We start from the raw sequence: 20,628 nt of genomic DNA on the forward strand, positions 1-20,628 counted from the left end.
ATGATGATATGTATCTATATCTAGCTAGCTAAATAATTTCATTCATTATTATGGACTTTGCCAGCAAAAACTAAACTTACATTCTGAGATATATCATACTGATATATATACACCTCCATAAAGCCGAAATTATGAAATTTTAAAAAATGCTCAATGTTTTTGTTGTGTGTATAATTTGTTTAATTTTTTTGTTTTTGAGTATGGAAATGTTTAATAAGGAGCTGGGATTTGGGGATGCCTGTGAGGCACATTCTTTTTATTTTTAATTTTTTAAAATTTTACTTTAAGTACCATGATACACGTGCAGAATGTGCAGGTTTGTTACATAGGTATACATGTGCCATGGTGGTTTGCTGTACTTATCAACCTATCATCTAGGTTTTAAGCCCCACATGCATTAGGTATTTGTGCTAATGCTCTCCCTTCCCTTGTCCCCCACCCCCCAACAGGCCCCAGTGTGTGATTTTTGCCTCCCTGTGTCCATGTGTTCTCATTGTTCAGCTCCCACTTCTGAGTGAGAACATGCAGTGTTTGGTTTTCTGTTCCTGTGTTAGTTTGCTGAAAATGATGGCTTCCAGCTTCATCAGTGTCCCTGCTAAGACCATGATCTCATTCTTTTTTATGGCTACATAGTATTCCATGGTGTATATATGCCACATTTTTGTTATCCAGTCTATCATTGATGGGCATTTGGGTTGGTTCCAAATCTTTCTAATCCATTCTAATCAGTGTTCCTTAACTATGTAAAGTGATTAAGGAATAGAATGATAGTATTTCTAAGAATATTCTTTGGTCAAATAATATATATATTTTTAGACAATACTTCTACCTGTTTTCTATGTATTAAAATGTTAGTCCTATAAACACCAGGAAAGCATTGATTAAATTAATTACGTTCTAAACCTATTAAATGGATACTAGAGGAAAAGAGAAGAGAAACTTCAGTCAATACAAAAGCATAGATGTCAACTTTTTTTACATCCAATTTTATTTCAATATTTCACAAGTATTCACTAAATTCTAAAAGTTGCAACTATTACATAAAATGGGACCTAATGATATTTCAACTGCATTTACTGTTATTTACTTTCCAACTGCATTTTCTGCAATATAGTTTAACTGAAATCTCTTTGATTACAAGCATGCATTCCACCTTTCTACCTCAGTGTCTTTGTTCCTGCCTTTTTACTTTTTTCTAACAGCCTCTAAGCCTACATATTGCTTTTGAATTCTATCTCTTATTAAGCCCTGTGCAGGTGTCCCTTCCTCCATTAACCATTCACTCAATCTCTTCCACTAGAAAACACTATTCCCTCCTGTGTACTCATAGAACACTTTTTAGTAGCTTCTTGTAATTATTATACCAGTATGTAATGTATTACATTCGTGTTCTGTTTTCATTTCTAAGTCAGACTGTGTGCTTTGTCAAGGTAGTTTAGTTTTATTTGATTTTTTGTTGCAGAGACATTTAAATTGAACTTATTTCATAATCTGTCTTTAATGTGGAATTCCCTCTCCCTCTAGATATCCAAAATTTATCCTTTTTTCAAACTCCAATTCAAACCTTTCCTATTCTTAAAGTTGTTACCTCAAGTTCACCACATAGAATGTTCTATAAATATCAATGAAGCCAAGTTGATTGAATATATTATTCAAGCTTTTTGTTTCTTTACTGATTTTCTGTCTACTTTTTCTATCAACTAATGAAAGAGGGTGTTGAAATCTTTGGCTATGCCATAAGACAAAATTACAACAATTTAGTCTAAAAATCTTAATTGCTTTATTTGCAATTCTAGAATTCGGCAACATTGCATTCCATCAAACAGAAAAAGTGCCCCAATGAGCTAGGCAGAAGAGGCTGGTTTTATAGATAGAAAAGAACTAAAGAAAGAAGTAACAAAAAATAAAAAGCAGATTGCTCATTTCAAAGTTACTTTCCTTGTAAAGCAGGAACAGTAGAAAAATAACTGGTAACATCAGGTCACTTGAGGTTACATTTTGTTGTTAGAATTAAAGCAGAGGAAACTTCATTATCATGCTGATTGAAACTGGCCTGTTTGGGAAATTAGGCTGTTAACCTCTCACTCTTGCTTTCTAGGAAGGTCAAGTAACAACTCAGTTTGGGTTTGGTGACACGGAAACTCAGCATGGGTGGCTCCATTTTGATTTTTAGTCTGTTCCTTTGAGGCCGAGTGCAGTAGCTTAGTTCAAAACAATGACTTCCTATAATTTTTATTTAAAGGCTGTAATTGTCTGTTTGCCTTTTCCTACTTTCAGTTCTATCAGTTTTGGCTTCATTTATTTCCATACTCTTTTATTGTATAGATACATATATGCTTAGGATCATTATTTGCTCTTGATTAGTTGACCTCTTTCTTGTTAAGAAATGACCTTGGCTGGGCATGGTGGCTCATGCCTGTAATCCCAGCACTTTGGGAGGCCTAGGTGGCCGGATCACCTGAGGTCAGAAGATCGAGACCAGCCTGGCCAATGTGGTAAAACCCCATCTCTACTAAAAATACTAAAATTAGCTGGGCAGGTGGTAAGCACCTGTAATCCCAGCTACTTGGAAGGATGAGGCAGGAGAATTGCTTGAACCTGGGAGGTGGAGGTTACAGAGATCATGCCACTGCATTCCAGCCTGGGCGACTTTACTTTTGGTTATATTATTTCCTTTGAAATCTTTTCTGTCAGATATTAATATAGCCACTCCATCTTTCTTTTGATTATTGTAAACATGTTATAAATCTTACTCCATTATTTTTCTTTTTATGTATTTATGTATTTACATTTAGGTATTACGTATTTATATTTAAAGTATGTTTCTTATAGGCTGCAAAGAGTTGGGTCTTGCTTTTTTATTCAGTCTGACAGACTCTGCATATTAAATCTCTAGATTTTAAATAATGTATTTAGCTCTTTCACCTTTAATGTGATCATTGTTATTGTTGCATTAAGGTCTATTATCTTGCCACACACCTTCCATTTCTTCTGCTTTTAGTTTCTTTAAAATTTTGTCTAGTGTGCTTTATATTAAAGTTGTCCTCCTGTGATATTATTATTTTACTTCACTCTTCAAGGTAGTGAGCTGTAAACAGGCCAGTATTTATGTATGTATGTACATATGTATGTGTACAAATATACACATACATATATAATATATATACATGTACATATATACATGTATATATACATATATGTGCATGTATATATATACACATACATGTACATATATATGTACATATATGTATATATGTACATATATACATATATGTACATATATATGTACATGTATGTGTATATATATACATGCATACATATACATTAAGCAACTTTAGTTTGAATAATTATCCTCAGGACCTAACCTCATTTAATATATAATAATTTTAATTTTTTTAAGAATTATGTGTAAGTACATATACATATACATGTATATGTACATGTATATATGTACATGTATATGTACATGTATATATGTACCTGTATATATGTACATGTATATATGTACCTGTATATATGTACATATATATGAATATGTATATATATGTACTATATATGAAGTGGGATATATCAGAGGAGGGCAACTGTGTGTGTGTGTGTATGTGTGTGTGTGTGTCTGTGTGTATATATATATATATATATGAGCTCTACAGTGGTATACTTCTGTTTCTCTATTTCTGACCTTTATGCCATAGTTGTCAAACATTTTATGCTACACGTTATAAATCCCAAAATATATTGTTATAATTTTTGCATTTAAAAGTCAGTTATTTTTATTTTTATTTTTATTTTATTTTATTTTATTTTTTTGAGAGAGTTTTACTCAGTTGCCCAGGCTGGAGTGCAATGGTGTGATCTCGGCTCACTGCAATCTCCACCTCCCAAGTTCAAGCCATTCTCCTGCCTCAGCTTCCCCAGTAGCTGGGATTACAGGTGTGGGCCACCACGCCCAGCTAATTTTTGTATTATTAGTAGAGATGGGGGTTTCACTGTTATGGCCAGGCTGGTCTCAAACTCCTGACCTCAGGTGATCCACCAGCGTCGGCCTCCCAAAGTGCTGGAATAACAGGCATGAGCCACTGCACCTGGTCTGAATGTGAATCATTTTTAAACAAATTTAAGTATAGTATTTAAATGTTTATATATTTAACCCAGCTGACTACCAATTCCAGTGTTCATCATTTCTTTGTGTAGATGCAGATTTCCACCTAGTCTCACTTTTTGTTCTGCTTGAAGAACGTCCTTTAAATTACCTTTTAGTCCAGGTGTGCAAGTAATATATTCTTCCAGCTCTAATGTGTCTTTATTTCACTTTAATCTTTTAAATATTTTATTATTTTCTGGACAAAAAATTTTAGGTTGACATTTCTTATTCTATACTGTAAAGATGTTTACTACCTTCTGGTTTGCATTTTTTTCAATAAGAATATGCCATCATTCTTAACTTTGTTCCTCTGTGTACAATGCATCTTTTCTCTCTAGATGCTTTTAATAATTTCTCTTTATGATTAATTTTAATGAATTTAATTGTGATATGCCTTGGTATAGTTTTCTTCATATGTCTTACGCTTCAGTTTATTGAATATCTTGACTATCTAGGTTAAGTGTTTTTAACAAATTTGGAAATTTTTTAGTTATTATTATTTCAAATACTTTTTGTTGTCCACTTTCTCAGGGATTATAAATATGTGTAGATTGGGCCACTTGAAGTTTTCCCCAGACTCACTAATATGCTGTTCAGTTTTTTTTTTAAAAAGCACGTATTTCTTTGTATGTTCCATTTCAGATAGTTCTGCTATGCCTCAACTTCTTTCTTCAAGGTAGCATGCTGTAACAATCCTAGGATTGATGTGTTTGTTTTTCATCATTCAGGGATCAATGTCCTTCATCAGTCAATGTCCAATGTCCTAAAAATTTCTATTTTATATATTTTGTCTATATTTTTAGTCATTTCATGTGGGAGGATAAATCTCATTTCTGTTGCTTCATCACATTAGAATTATAAACTTTTAAATAAAATAAATTGTATATTTATTAACCATTTTATATGTCTCTTTTTGAATTGTCCATTTACCCATTATACATGCTTAGTTTATTTTGACTTCTGGTATATATGAACATACATATTTGTTTCCCTGTTGACATACTAAGATTTTGCTATATTAAAGATAGCAGTCTCTGTTCACACTTTTTCACTTGTTTGAAATATTTCCTCAGTTTCTCGAATTTTGTTAAAATTTGCATATGATGAGTCAAAAAACTGAAGTTCTGAAACTTGGCAAATTCTTCTCAAATGCTTTCTTGGGTAATTTCTTCCAGTGATTTTATTATTTAGATGTCCTGTTTCTATCAAAAGGCTAAATTAATATTTATTATATTTTCTCTTTATTTATCTGAGTTTAATAGAGATGAGAGAGATGCATAGCACTTGTGATGTATGGTGAGAATTTACTTATATAGTTTCAAATAGCTAGCCAGTTTCCTAGCTCCATTGGTTGACTAAATCAACATCATTAACAGTGATACCAACTACGTATTAAGTTCTCATTCATTTCAGAGTTTATTTCTGTTGAATTCTGTCTTTCTGTTCTTATGCTAATCTTACAGTCTTTTAATTATAATATGCTTCATTATAACTCATTTTAATATTTTTAAAAGATTTTCACTCTTTACTTCTCTCTTTGAAAATATTCTTGGCTCACCCATTCTATTATCTTTGTTTTTTTCAAATTCTCCCAAAATATTCAACTGGAATTTTTTAATTAAAATTTGTTTCAACAGTTATAATAATTTAAGAAGAATTAAAATAGTCACAAGATGTAGCTTTCATCTGAGTCAGACAATATGCACAGTACATTTCTTTTATTTCTTTTCTTATATATCCTAGTAGGATTTTATAGCTTTCTTAAAATATGCCAAATCTCTTTCCTGCTGTTTTTATTTCTAAGTATTGCTTATTATTTGTGTGTTTTAATTTTTATTGTAAATGGTGTCATTTTCTCAGTGTTATTTTCTAACTAGCTTGTTGGGATAATGGAAAGGTTATGATAATAGCATATGTAGCTTTTAGCTGGCCATGGGTTTATTACTTAGTACTTATGGATATGACTTGATTGAAGACATTAAGCAACTTTAGTTTGAATAATTATCCTCAGGGCCTAACCTCATTTAATATATAATAATTTTAATTTTTTTAAGAATTATGTGTAAGTACTAAATATAAAACAAAACTCCTAGAAGCAAAATTTTATTGACATAGCTTCTTTAAAAACATTAATCACAGCTGGGAGCAGTGGCTCATGCCTGTAATCCCAGCACTTTGGGAAGCCGAGGTGGGTGGATCACCTGAGGTCAGGAGTTCCAGAGCAGCCTGGCCAACATGTGAAACCCCGTCTCTACTAAAAAAGTACAAAAATTGGCTGGGTGTGGTGGTGAGTGCCTGTAATCCCAGCTACTCAGGAGGCTGAAGCAGGAGAATCGCTTGAACCCAGTAGGGGGAGTTTGCAGTGAGCCCAATTCACACCACTGCACTCCAGCCTGGGCAACAAGAGCGAAACTCTGTCTCAAAAAAACAAAAAATTACCACAAGAACTGAAATTAAGTTTAATTGTCTTATAAACTTTTTTTTAGAACTGATATCACTGTGATTACCAGGCCAAAAAAAAAATTATCACAGGAACTGAAATTAATTTTAATTGTCTCATAAACATTTTTTTTAGAACTGATATCACTATGCTTACCAGGCCAAAAAAAAAACATTAATTCATCCAACAAACATTACTGAATGTGCACTATGTGCCTAGCACTTTTTTTTTTTTTTTTTTTTTTTTTTTTGAGACGGAGTCTCGCTCTGTCGCCCAGGCTGGAGTGCAGTGGCTCAATCTCGGCTCACTGCAAGCTCCGCCTCCCGGGTTCACGCCATTCTCCTGCCTCAGCCTCTCCAAGTAGCTGGGACTACAGGCGCCCGCCACCATGCCCGGCTAACTTTTTGTATTTTTAGTAGAGACGGGGTTTCACCATGGTCTCGATCTCCTGCTTTATTGAATTTAGTTCAGTGAGGAGAGCTATATGGAAAACATGTAAACTAAACATAATTGGTGAAATATATAAAATGTCAGATGGTGAGAGTTTGATTCCAAAAAATAAAGAGGAGAGATAAATAAGGAGGCCAGGATTAGAGCTAACGTGGCTAATTTAGATTGGAGATAAGGAAAGGTATCACTAAGAAATCATGTTTGAACTAAGAGAAGGCAATGTAAGGAGATAAGAACTATGGATATCTGGGGAAAATAAAACATTTAAAAATGTAAACGAATATGAAACCTTCTTAAAACTTTACTTAGGGAGGTAATTATTTGTTATGTAAAGTTTCGTATCTTTTCAATTGGGGGAGGGCCTCTCAGTGTTTGAGACCAGCTTGAGTCACTTCTAAGGTTTGAAGCTTCAGTACCCATTTTCTGTAGAATTAAGATCCTGCTTCCTTGAGGCAGGATTAAGATTCTGCTTCAAGGCAGGATTATAAGTATTGTGATAAAAGGTGAGTGATTATGTTAAGCGAATTAATAGTTTTAATGCAAAATAATATAGTGTAATAAAATTTATCTTGTATTTATAAAATTCCTTATTTCAAATTAATTCATTGTGTACCACAAGTGAAATGGTTCAGAAAGAATTACACAAGTTTAAGTTCGCACAAATCACCTCTTTATTTATTTATTTATTTATTTTGAGACGGAGTCTTACTCAGTCGCCCAGGCTGGAGTGCAGTGGCACGATTTCAGCTCACTGCAAACTCTGCCTCCTGGGTTCAAGCAATTCTCCTGCCTCAGTCTCCTGGGTAGCTGGGATTACGCCACCACACCTGGCTAATTTTTGTATTTTTAGTAGAGATGGGGTTTCACCATGCTGGCCAGGCTGGTCTCCAACTCCTTACCTCGTGATCTGCTGGCCTCGGCCTCCCAAAGTGCTGGGATTACAGGCTTGAGCCACCGTGCCCGGCCCAAATAACCTCTTTTAAAATCCCAGTCTGTCAGTGTATCCCTTTTACTGTATTCATAAAGTCGTTTAAAGATGATCTGAAAACCTGGGGCCACTGCAAACATAAATTTTGAGTAAATGGCATTGCAGACTCCACCTCTGCTTCTCCAAGTCCTTCTATCTATTTAGTTTCCTACATCATGGGTATATTTCTTTTAAGAAGGAAAATCCTAAGGAAACCTTCCTATATTTTAGGCTTACTAAATTAAAAATAACATAAACTTGTTAAACTTTTGTAAGTAATGCTAAAATGCTTGGCAAATGGGAATGACAAAACAATTTTAATGAATAGCAAAATCCGATCACTGGGAGACCAGTAAAATGCACAATGAAAACAGAGCAGCCTACACTGATGATGGAAGTTTTTGATCTTTATTAAATCAAAAGTAGCCTCTAATTTACTACAGACAATATGGTGAGTCCCATTTTTTAATCTACCTGATGATATGCATTGTTTTGAAAGTTGAAAGCATGATCTTATATCTACCTAGAACTTATATCTTATTTTTGCCCTCTTCTGAAGTAAATGTTCCAAAAATTCTTTTGTGATATACTATTGCATTCTGTAAATACATATAAAACGGTGAGAGGAAGGCGAGCCATTAAAATTTAATTTATTTTCAGCTGGGGCTGGTGGGTCACACCTGTAATCCCAGTTCTTTGGGAGGCCAAGGCGAGTGGATCACTTGAGCCCAGGAGTTCAAGACCAGCCTGGGCAACCGTGGCAAAACCTATCTGTACAAATAAATACAAAAATTAGCTGGGCATGGTGGCATGCACCTCTGGTCCCAGCTACTCAAGAGGCTAAAGTGGGAGGTTTGCTTAAGCCTGGGAGGCAGAGGTTGCGGTGAGCAGAGATCGTGCCATATACTTCAGCCTGGGTGACAGAGTGAGACCATGTCTAAAAAAAAATAAAATTATTCTAATTTTTGCCAGTGTTGATTTTTGTTTAAAAATCAATTAAAGAAGCATTTGTGGTTCAATTTTAAATGCTATAAATAGAATTTTATTCAACAGCTTTTATTATCATAAAGACTTAGAAAATATTTGGCTTCATTAAATGCCAAATTTTCATATTTACAAAAATAGTAAAATATAACTCCTTGTATAGTAGCAATAATTTACAATCCTGGTTTCACTGAAGAATCACATGGGGAGATCCATCAGGTGCCCATTCTCCACAGATTGTGATTGAATGTCGGTGGGGGGGTGCACTGGCACTTTTTTTTTTAAAGCTTCACTCATCTAGGGAAGGTTGGCTGGAACTAAGAAGATGTTTCCGGTAGGCAACTTTATTATACAATTATGCAGTAATAACTTGTTGTATGTAATGTAGATCAGCAGCATTGAGGTCCCCTGAGAGTTTATTAAAAATGCAAAATCTTAGGTCCCACCCCAGATCTACTGAATTTGAATCTGTATGCTGACAACACTGTCAAGTGATCTGAATTAACTTACAAGTTAAGAAGCATTGTTCTGGGATCTACCCCTCCTTTGGAAGGCACTATTCTTGATTCCTAGAGATAATCAGGCTATGAGAGACGTGAAACTGAGACAAATAAAATAAAACAAACCAACAAAAACATATAATGTCATCTTATATATATTATTGAAATGTAACGTAAGTTTTTATGGACGGGAATATTCATTATTCAGATATACATCTATTCTGTCAATGTTTTCAGGTTATATAAACAAACAGATCATAATCAGCTGAAAGTTTGCTTGGCCATCATGGTATTGTTAATAGAACCAGAAAAGTTGCATGCATCAACTGAGATGTGTGATGCATTCCTCACTATGGGAAGAGTCTTGTCTATGGGAAATACTTGAAATCTCTTGGCTGCAACACCCTTTGCCCATCTTTACGACAGAGAACTAGGAACAATATACTGGAAATTCTGCCTCTAGGGACAACACTTTCAAGAGCTGTCTCCACTTTTGCTTTATGATACAGGTTCAACGTACCTAATCTGAAAATCTGAAATTTGAAATGCTCCAAATCCAAAATGTTTTGAGCACTGACATAATGCCACGCATGGAAAATTCTACACGTGACCCTATGTGATGGGTCACAGTCAAAAATGCCATTAAAACTGTTTCATGAACAAAATTACTAAAAATATTGTAGACAATTACTGTCAGGCTGCGTGTATACGGTATATTAAAGCATATATGAATTTCATGTTTAGGCTTAAGTTTCCATCCCTGAGATAACACATAATGTATAGGTAAATATTCCTAAATTTTAAAAGAATCCAAAATCTGAAACTTCTGACTCCAAGCATTTCAGATAAGGGATATTCAGCCTTTAGCTATTTATTTTCTTGCTTTGCATAGCTTACCCCACCCTTTTATTTTTCTTTCTTAGGTAGGTTAATACATTTACCTACCTAAGGGAAAATTTAAAATGGGCTACTTCCAGATTTTGCTGGCCTAAGACTGTCTGTCTCAATGAGAATGAGCAAAGGCACTTTGAAGTGGCTTATATCTACATAGGATAATTTTCTTTCCTTCAGTTACTAATTGTTAAAGCTTTGCTCAAGCTTCTGAGTACTATCTAAATATTCCAGTACCAGAACAATATACGTTATCTCAGTCTGTTCAGTAATGAATGACTGCATTTTGAACTTTTGTGTACCAATTTTTAAATGATGCTCCAAATACACATAAATGGAATTCTTTATTTCTTACTTCAAGAGTTTAGTGACAATGACAATAAAACTCTAACCTGGACCACACTTGAGTCATCTGAAAATCTTTCAAAAGTAGACTTCATCATGAACAAACTGCATCAGAATTTCTGAGATTGAGGCCTGAATTAATATTTTTTAATACCTCCCAAGATGTTCTGATTTCCAGTAGCATAAAGAACATTACTGAGAGTAGGGTTGAAAATTAATTTCTAAAACAGATAACTCCGTAGGTCATTTCCTTTTTTCAGCGTTACTGTAATTATTAAAACCTCCTCTGGAACTTTTCTAGTCAGATCATGGGCTACAAAAGAAAACTGGACATGTTGATTTATTAAAAAACATTTCAAGAAGGTATTCAAAATTAAACTAAAACAATAATTTAACTTATCTATCTGGGAACATTATTCATTATATCCCATTGCTTTCCAAAACTTAGTTGTGTGGAATATAGAGGAGAAGACAATTTTCTCCTTTACTCTTCATGAGTTTTTAGCTAAGATTCCCTGTAACAAAAGGCAGATTAACAAGAGAAAAACAAGCCAGGCACGGTGGCTCACGCCTGTAATCCCAGCACTTTGGGAGGCAGAGGCAGGTGGATCACGAGGTCAGGAGATCGAGACCATCCTGGCTAACACGGTGAAACACTGTCTCTACTAAAAATAAAAAAAAAATTAGCCGGGCATGGTGGTGGCGCCTGTAGTCCCAGCTACTCGGGAGGCTGAGGCAGGAGAATGGCAGGAACCCAGGGGGCGGAGTTTGCAGTGAGTCGAGATCGCGCCACTGCACTCCAGCCTGGGCGACAGAGCGAGACTCCGTCAAAAAAAAAAAAAACGAAACACCAAGAGAAAAACAAACAGAAGCTTAATAACGTAAATACCTCCTTTGTACATGGGATAGAAACAAGAAAAATGGGCAGATCTCTAGAGTAGATCTCAAAGAATTGTCTTTTTTTTGTGTTTTTGTGAGGTTCTTTTTTTTTTTTAATCAGTAATGATTATTTTATTATTATACTTTAGGTTTTAGGGTACATGTGCACAATGTGCAGGTTTGTTACATATGTATCCATGTGCCACGTTGCTGTGCTGCAGCCATTAACTCGTCATTTAGCATTAGGTATATCTCCTAATGCTGTCCCTCCCCCCTCCCCCCACCCCACAACAGTCCCCGGAGTGTGATGTTCCCCTTCCTGTGTCCATGGGTTCTCATTGTTCAATTCTCACCTATGAGTGAGAACATGTGGTGTTTGGTTTTTTGTCCTTGCGATAGTTTATACCTGAGATGCAAACACTATCATTCTCTGAAACAAACACATAAGGATGTGGGAAAGGTTTTGTTCAGAAAGATGACCAGGAAAAGCAAAACACAAGCAAAGTTTGTTACGCATACTTAAGTCAGTTTCTTCTCCATTGATTGAGTCTTCGGTTATGTAGCTATTCTCTTCCTGGTGCAGAAAGAGAGGGAGAGAAGGAGACCCTTGAAAACGTCTATAAATTTCCTTTATAGACATAAATTTATCTTACAAAAGGGAAACTTCTAGCCTTGTTTTTAGTATTCTTTCTGTGTCTGCAGTTTCTCAAAATATCTAGCTCAAAATAATCCTAAGCCAGAGAGGCATATTTAGGGTGAAATACTCTGATTGCAGCCTTATTTTGGGGTGACATGTTCTGAACTCTATGAGAAATTAAAACAATCTATATTTTTGGTGAGATAGTTTCAAAATTTCATTATTTCTTAATTCTACATAATCATCATTTCAATATTTTATTAAATATATATATTAGTGGAAAATTATATGTGATTTAATAAGTGCTTTATTTCCCTAACCTCAAGTTACTTGGGGCAATTTCCAGATGTATAGTATGAAATCATGGAGCAATATTTGACATTTGGTGATGTAATTAATTTTATATTTTACTTAAGGCTTATTAAAATAGCTGTTATATAACAATTTAAACAAATGTTCAAATATCTTAATTGTACAAAATGATTTTGGCTTCTTTTTTCAAACCTGAGACATTCTGATATGATGTACAGTACCAAACATTGATCAAAAGCTAAAAATATCTCCAGGCATAGTTGTTATATATAAATATGTGTGTGTAAGTGTGTGATATATATATATATATATGTTTTTTTTCTTTTTCCCCCCCAGGGTTATGGTGGCTATATTGCGTCAATGATCTTAAAATCAGATGAAAAGCTTTTTAAATGTGGATCAGTGGTTGCACCTATCACAGACTTGAAATTGTATGGTGAGTACTTTCTACAGACTGACCTAATATAATGTATTGATTTGTAGAAAACGAAAGCCCAATTTAGAATAACTCAATTGAGCTCATTTATCATGTTATTAGAGCCTGTTTTGAGCTGTTTAATCTCCTCCTTGATTCAGCTGATTTTACTAAAGCATGACAATTAAATGTAAAATGAAGAAATTAATAAAATATGCTAGTCAAATAGTTTTTAGTTTGTTCTTGAATGTCTGTTTTCTTGGGTCACAGCCTCCGCTTTCTCTGAAAGATACCTTGGGATGCCATCTAAGGAAGAAAGCACTTACCAGGTAGCTAATTTGAAAATAACAAAGAAAGAGCAGTATTTTTGTTCTAAAAAATTAGTTAAATTGTTTATTTAGATCTATAGATACAGATATTTGTATTTTCCTTTATAGGCAGCCAGTGTGCTACATAATGTTCATGGCTTGAAAGAAGAAGATATATTAATAATTCATGGAACTGCTGACAGTAAGTATTATGCTTGCTGCTGCTGTTTGATAGGGTGTGACCTTTTACAAAGGGATACATCTAAGGACTTGCTTACAGGAAGCCCTGTAAACCTTCTGAAGAAGGGAGCAGAGAGTCACACAAAGAATCAGATACATGATAGGAGGTGGGAAAAAAGAATTCAGAGATAAGAGGAGAGGAGGCTGTTCCTCAAACGGCAGCATTGTCCAATCAAACTCCCTGTAATGATGGAAATACTTTATCAATGTTGCTAAAAAAGTAGCCACTGGCCACTTGTGTCCACACTGTTTAGTGTGACTGAGGAACTGAGTTGATTTTATTTAATTTTAATTTAAAAAGGTACGCCGGGCGCGGTGGCTCACGCTTGTATCCAGCATTTGGAGGCGAGGCGGGCGGATCACGAGGTCAGGAGATCGAGACCACGGTGAAACCCCGTCTCTACTAAAAATACAAAAATTAGCCGGGCGTGGTGGCGGGCGCCTGTAGTCCTAGCTACTCGGAGAGGCTGAGGCAGGAGAATGGCGTGAACCCGGGAGGCGGAGCTTGCAGTGAGCCGAGATTGCGCCATTGCACTCCAGCCTGGGCGATAGAGCGAGACTCTGTCTCAAAAAAAAAAAAAAAAAAAAGGTACTTCTGTCTAGTGACTATGGTTACAGTGTTACTCAGCACACCTAAAATGGAAACCAACCTGGAAAACAGAAACCAAAAAGATGAAAGCCCTGACATGAAATTCTAATGAGGTTACCCGCTTAAATGAACTTAAAACAAAAACTTTAAAAAGGCACTTTCATACCATCTCTCATTTTTTCATCACTTTAAACCTTGGAGGTGGATATGATTGATGTTAGTAGTAATAAATAATATCATTTTATATTTACATGGCACTCTTAGGGACCAAAGAATCTATATTTTATTATCCTCTGTGATATTTTACAACAGACGGCTGAATATTTATAGCTCCTTTCATGGATGAGAAAAATCAATTTCAAAAAGGAAACATTTATCCAAGGCCATCTGGCAAGTGAGCCAAGAAAGTCAAAGTCTTGAATCAATATTTCCTAAATCTTGAACTTAACTCCTTCCTCTTTAGGGTGGGTTCCACTGAATGATTTGCTTCAAGGATACTATATGGAAAGGGAGAGAAAGAGGAACTTTACAGTGGAGAAATTTGACAAACATCACATCAACAGTGACAAGTCATGTTATTACTATTATTAAATGCCCTTGATACGATGTAGTGGGGATGACACTTTACCTCCATGGTTTAGTACTCCAAGCCCATGCATAACACCAGTCCAACCATGAGAAAAACATCAAGAAGCTCCAAATGAGGAAAATTCTATCAGATATCCAGCCAGCACCCCTCAGAACTGTTGGGGTAATAAAAAAAAAAAGTCTAAGAAACTGTCATAGACCAGAGGAAGTTTAAAAGACATAATGTCTAAATATAATGTGGGATTCTGAATGGAACCCTGGAACAGGAAGGGAACACAAGAAAACAACAACAAGAACACCAATAAGAAAAACTAGTGCGCCCCAAATAAAGTGGGTTTAGTTAATGGTAGTATATGAGTCTTAGTGTCGATTTGTGACAAAGTATATAGTAATGTAAGATGTTAACAATGGGGAAACTGGAGGACGGGTATCCAGGAACTCTGTACTATCTTTGCAAGTGTTCTGAAAATGTAAAGCAATTATAGTATTAATAGTCTATTAAGGAAAGATGTAGATGATACAGTACCAGTGTTGGGTGAAACATGATGAAAGAGCATAAAAATTTTGAAGGACATTTGGATGTTGTTCTAAGGTATTAAGACCTTACATATATATCAACAGTAATAAAAATAAATAGCAATTAAGTACTCATTGTATGTCAGAAAATGTGGTAAAAGCATTTAATATTATCTTATTTGTACTTCTCGCAAACACGGAATAGTAAATATTATTACTTTCATTTAACAGATTGGGAAAATAAATATTAGGAAATGATATAACCTCCTTAAAAGAGTAGACACAATTGATCGGTAGGAAGGAGATTCGAATCCATGTACTGAGCCTTTTATTCACTGTACCCTGAAGCCTTATTCATATGAATAAATTATATTCAAGGTTAAATTATTTTATGTCTACCCATCATGCTGGACTAATATATTAGTGCTATTTCAAATTTCTCTGTCAATATGTTGTAGCTATAAAGGTAAATCACATTGTTCTATCTGACTCACTCAGTCACAGGCCTGGCACTTCACCCATCTAATAAAATACAAGCAGAGGTTCAGCCCTGGTCACTTGAGAGGAAATGCACCTGTGAATGTGTATGAGCACACACACACATAGGCAAACACATGCACAGGTGTACACACACACACATAGGCATACACACACACATAGGCACACACATGCACAGGCACACACATACACACACCACACAACCCATATGGGCCTGGTGAATTATAGGTGCTCAGTCATGACACTGTAACACCACTACTATTAATATTATCTTCAAAATGAATTCAATCGACCAGTCAAACCTGTAATGTTCCCTTTTAGCCATAGTAAACAGACAAATAGCAACAAATACCAATGGACTTTCTTTGCATTAGAAACTAAGCAGAAAAAAAATCCAATTGGAAAAATCCTTTTGCACATTTATTTTTAGCTGTACCCATACAGAGAAATAAGGGATCACATTACCTCTGTCGTTGACCTTATTAATTGGCATTTCTAGAAGCTTACATTTATAGAGCAGTTTGTACTTATATAGCAACAACAAAGTCATTTTCCCATTAAGTGCCATAGGAAGATGTTGAAAAAGATCTTGACTATCTAGTTTTTTAATAGGTTTAAATGATTGTTTGCCATTTTACATTCTCTGCTGTGTGGTCTGATTATTCAGCATTCTAGAGTTAGAGCATTAAAGAAGCTTAAACTATTGATAAGGCTGCCCTAGTTTTGCAATGACAATTAAAAATGTTAGCTTAGGCTGGGCGCGGTGGCTCACGCCTGTAGTCCCAGCACTTTGGGAGACCAAGGCAGGCAGCTCACGAGGTCAGGAGTTTGAGACCAGGCTGACAAACATGGTGAAGCCCTGTCTCTACTAGAAGTACAAAAATTAGCTGGGCATGGTGACGCACGCCTGTAATCCCAGCTACTCAGGAGGCTGAGGCAGGAGAACCGTTTGAACCCGGGAGGCAGAGGTTGCAGTGAGCCGAGATTGTACCACTGCACTCCAGCCTGGGCGACAGAGCAAGACTCCGTCTCAAACAAAAAAAAAAAAAAAAGGCAGCTTAAACATTAGTTATAGAAATTTGAAGATACCCAAACTACAGGAATAAACACCCCAGACAGAATGTGAGCCAACTGCTGCAGAAAGAGATTTGAGTGACTGTACCAAATCTTCATAGCTACCAAACCCAGGGCTATTGGGCTGCTTACTTCAGAATTTTGGATCTTAGATTCCGGCAGAAGGAAGATAAAGCAAGAGTAACCAGTATGCTCTATATTAAATAGTTAGTCCTTGTATAATGAGATGTGCATTCTATTTTCTCAGTATGGGGTATTCTTTTCTAATTTGGAGTAATAAAGCAGAATGCCAGTATCCAACTGCAACTGTGCCCTAGTAATCTTCAAAATGAAATAGATAGCTGGTTTCCTGTATCATATCCAGAAAAGACATTTGCCATGTTAAAATTTATAAAAATATGTGTACCATTAGGAATAATGAATAATATCCAGTAAAGTAAATATAAACACCATTCTGTAGAGTAAGTAGGACTTAGTTGTAGCTACTGTTTTGCTTTTTTTTTAATAGAGTGAAGCTCAAAGTTTTACCATTATATTTACCAGCTTTCTACCTAAAGCCAGATATAAGTTTTTTCTGTCGTTGTTGTTTTTTTGTGAGACAGAGTCTCGCTCTGTCGCCCAGGCTGGAGTGTATTGGCGTGATCTCCGCTCACTGCAAGCTCCCCCTTCCCGGGTTCACGCCATTCTCCTGCCTCAGCCTCTCGAGCAGCTGGGACTACAGGTGCCCGCCACCACACTGGCTAATTTTTTATATTTTTTAGTGGAGACGGGATTTCACCGTGTTACCCAGGATGGTCTCGATCTCCTCACCTTGTGATCTGCCCACCTCGGCCTCCCAAAGTGCTGAGATTACAGGCGTGAGCCACCGCGCCCGGCCAGATACAAGTCTTTTAAATGTGCAATATATGTGAAAAAAATCCCTGAATCTCTTTGAAAAATAATATGAAAAAGTTCTGATACAAGCAATGTGTTTCTTCAGATATCATAATTTGATTTCTTGCAGCAAAAGTTCATTTCCAACACTCAGCAGAATTAATCAAGCACCTAATAAAAGCTGGAGTGAATTATACTATGCAGGTAAGCTACTTTCTTAGAAGAATGTGTTTTCCTGCTGTGTTTTTTCACTTGTGAGATACGCAACCCAGCTTCTCTATTATTCCATTCTCCCTACTATTATTTTTTAATATGTCTTTTAGGTACCAAAGATTATATTCTCTCTTCCTAATTACACCAAGAATGTGGATGAGCTCATGCTTTGCAAGTGAATTGCATCAATCCTTTCTAAATTGTCATTTTCCTCTCAGACTTATTCATATCCCAAATATTGAATTCTTTTAAAAGTAACAAGTTTCTACTTCCCTTCTTGTTCCTTTTGTCTTTTCTTCCTTTTGTTGTTCCTTTCTTTTCTTGTTCCTTTTGTCTTGTTCCTTTGTCTTTATTATTAAATATGAGAATTTATTATTAATTTATTTTTAAATATAATTTATAATTATCATAATAAATAGTGGATAAAAATGTTTGGGGAAGTATTACAAGAAAAGAGAGGATAAAAGGCCATTTGCACTACCGTTTACATCTGTGCATTCATACATTTAATATATATTTATCAAGGACATTACAGTGGTCACTCTGCTCTATGGGTAACAAGACATACATTACACTATCAAGGAGGTTCCAGTCTGATATAAGAGTCATAGAAGGAAAAAGTAAAGTCATTTAAATTTCTCACCATTCAGAAGAACCAAAAGTTGTTCAACCTGTCTAAAACACAAACTACCAGGTTTAGGATAATGAAATATGAAGATATACAGATAAACAATTGTCAGGTCATTCCATAAGCAATGTTGAGGAGTATGGAGTTTTATTCAAAGGGCAATGAGGCACCATTTAAACCTTTGTACTCAGGAATTAATGGGATCATATTTGTATTTTTTATTTGTATTTTAGAAACAGTAACAATTTTGTTTGCATTGGAAAGGGAATTGTCAAAGTAATAATTGCACCAGACAATGTTAAACAGGCAAGGAAGACCTTATGAAAAACTACTGCAAAAGAGACAAAGACTGAATTCAATGCTCTTTAAATAAAGAGCTGGAAAGTTTTCTAAACTAAATACTCCTAAAAAGGGGAGGAGGGGCCAAGGGCCTTTAGTCAAAAAGAAACTGTCCAAAGTTTAGTCAAGCTGAGGGCAAGGTTAGTCCATCTCAGTCAACATAAACATGAAAAAGTCTACCTTTTATGGCCAACACATTCTAATTTAAATACCAAATGTTAATTGACATGATTACAATTGTTTTAAAAGTTTAGCATGAAGAACTTAGAGTTGAATTAGGTTTGATTTTGGTCAGATATTATTATTCAAAGTTTCCATGCCATTAGGTCTCAGAAAATGAATGCGAGGGACAATAGCTTCTTGGATAATTTGAAATCTTCTTTCTCCTCAATATCTTAGGTCTACCCAGACGAAGGTCATAACATATCTGAGAAGAGCAAGTATCATCTCTACAGCACAATCCTCAAATTCTTCAGTGATTGTTTGAAGGAAGAAATATCTGTGCTACCACAGGAACCAGAAGAAGATGAATAATGGACCATATTTATACAGAACTGAAGGGAATATTGAGGCTCAATGAAACCTGACAGAGACTGTAATAGTGTGGTTGCTCCAGAATGTTAAGGGCAGCTTATGGAGATGTCACTGGAGCAGCACGCTCAGAGACAGTGAATACACAAGTCCAAGTCTACTGTGTTGCTAGGGGTGCAGAACCCGTTTCTTTGTATGAGAGAGGTCAAAGCGTTGGCTTCCTGGGAGAAATTAGTTTTGCATTAAAGTAGGAGTAGTGCATGTTTTCTTCTGTTATCCCCCTGTTTGTTCTGTAACTAGTTGCTCTCATTTTAATTTCACTGGCCACCATCATCTTTGCATATAATGCACAATTTATCATCTGTCCTACAGTCCCTGATCTTTCATGGCTGAGCTGCAATCTAACACTTTACTGTACCTTTATAATAAGTGCAATTCTTTCATTGTCTATTATTATGCTTAAGAAAATATTCAGTTAATAAAAAACAGAGTATTTTATGTAATTTCTGTTTTTAAAAAGACATTATTAAATGGGTCAAAGGACATATAGAAATGTGGATTTCAGCACCTTCCAAAGTTCAGCCAGTTATCAGTAGATACAATATCTTTAAATGAACACACGAGTGTATGTCTCACAATATATATACACACGTGTGCATATACAGTTAACGAAACTATCTTTAAATGTTATTCATGCTATAAAGGGTAAACGTTTGATGAATTAGAAGAGATGCTCTTTTCCAGGCTATAATGGATGCTTTGTTTAATGAGCCAAATATGATGAAACATTTTTTTCCAATTCAAATTCTAGCTATTGCTTTCCTATAAATGTTTGGGTTGTGTTTGGTATTGTTTTTAGTGGTTAATAGTTTTCTAGTTGCATTTAATTTTTTGAATATGATACCTTGTCACATGTAAATTAGATACTTAAATATTAAATTATAGTTTCTGATAAAGAAATTTTGTTAACAATGCAATGCCACTGAGTGCTATTTTGCTCTTTTGGTGGAGAAGGCTTTTTTCAAAACTCTTGGTCCTTTTACTTCTATCTCTCAGTGCAGAATCAATTCTCATTTTCATTGTAAAAGCAAATAGCTGGATTATTTCATTTGCCAGTTTCTATTTAGTATTCCATGCCTGCCCAATTCATCTGTTACTGTTAAATTTCAATCTTTCTGGTGAGAATTAGAAACGAAATATTTTTTATTCATTTGCCAGAAAGTTCACAGACAGCAGTGTCTGCTATTTACTTTGAATTGAAGGCACA

The 20,628-nt window shown here is 35.3% G+C and overlaps 1 protein-coding gene across 1 annotated transcript in view; it reads left to right on the top strand.

The window, feature by feature from the left end:
• Positions 1-20,333, top strand: part of DPP10 (dipeptidyl peptidase like 10) — a 731,390-nt gene extending 711,057 nt beyond the window's left edge. Inside the window, exons 22-26 of the mRNA XM_003275193.3 lie at positions 12,886-12,985; positions 13,235-13,293; positions 13,402-13,474; positions 17,781-17,854; positions 19,230-20,333. Coding sequence (XP_003275241.1) covers positions 12,886-12,985; positions 13,235-13,293; positions 13,402-13,474; positions 17,781-17,854; positions 19,230-19,364 — 441 coding nt within the window. The 3' untranslated portion in view covers positions 19,365-20,333. The remainder of the gene's footprint in view (positions 1-12,885; positions 12,986-13,234; positions 13,294-13,401; positions 13,475-17,780; positions 17,855-19,229) is intronic.
• Positions 20,334-20,628: the final 295 nt, after the last annotated feature.

This window comes from Nomascus leucogenys, chromosome 20 (assembly GCF_006542625.1).
Source record: "Nomascus leucogenys isolate Asia chromosome 20, Asia_NLE_v1, whole genome shotgun sequence".
NCBI lineage: Eukaryota > Metazoa > Chordata > Mammalia > Primates > Hylobatidae > Nomascus > Nomascus leucogenys.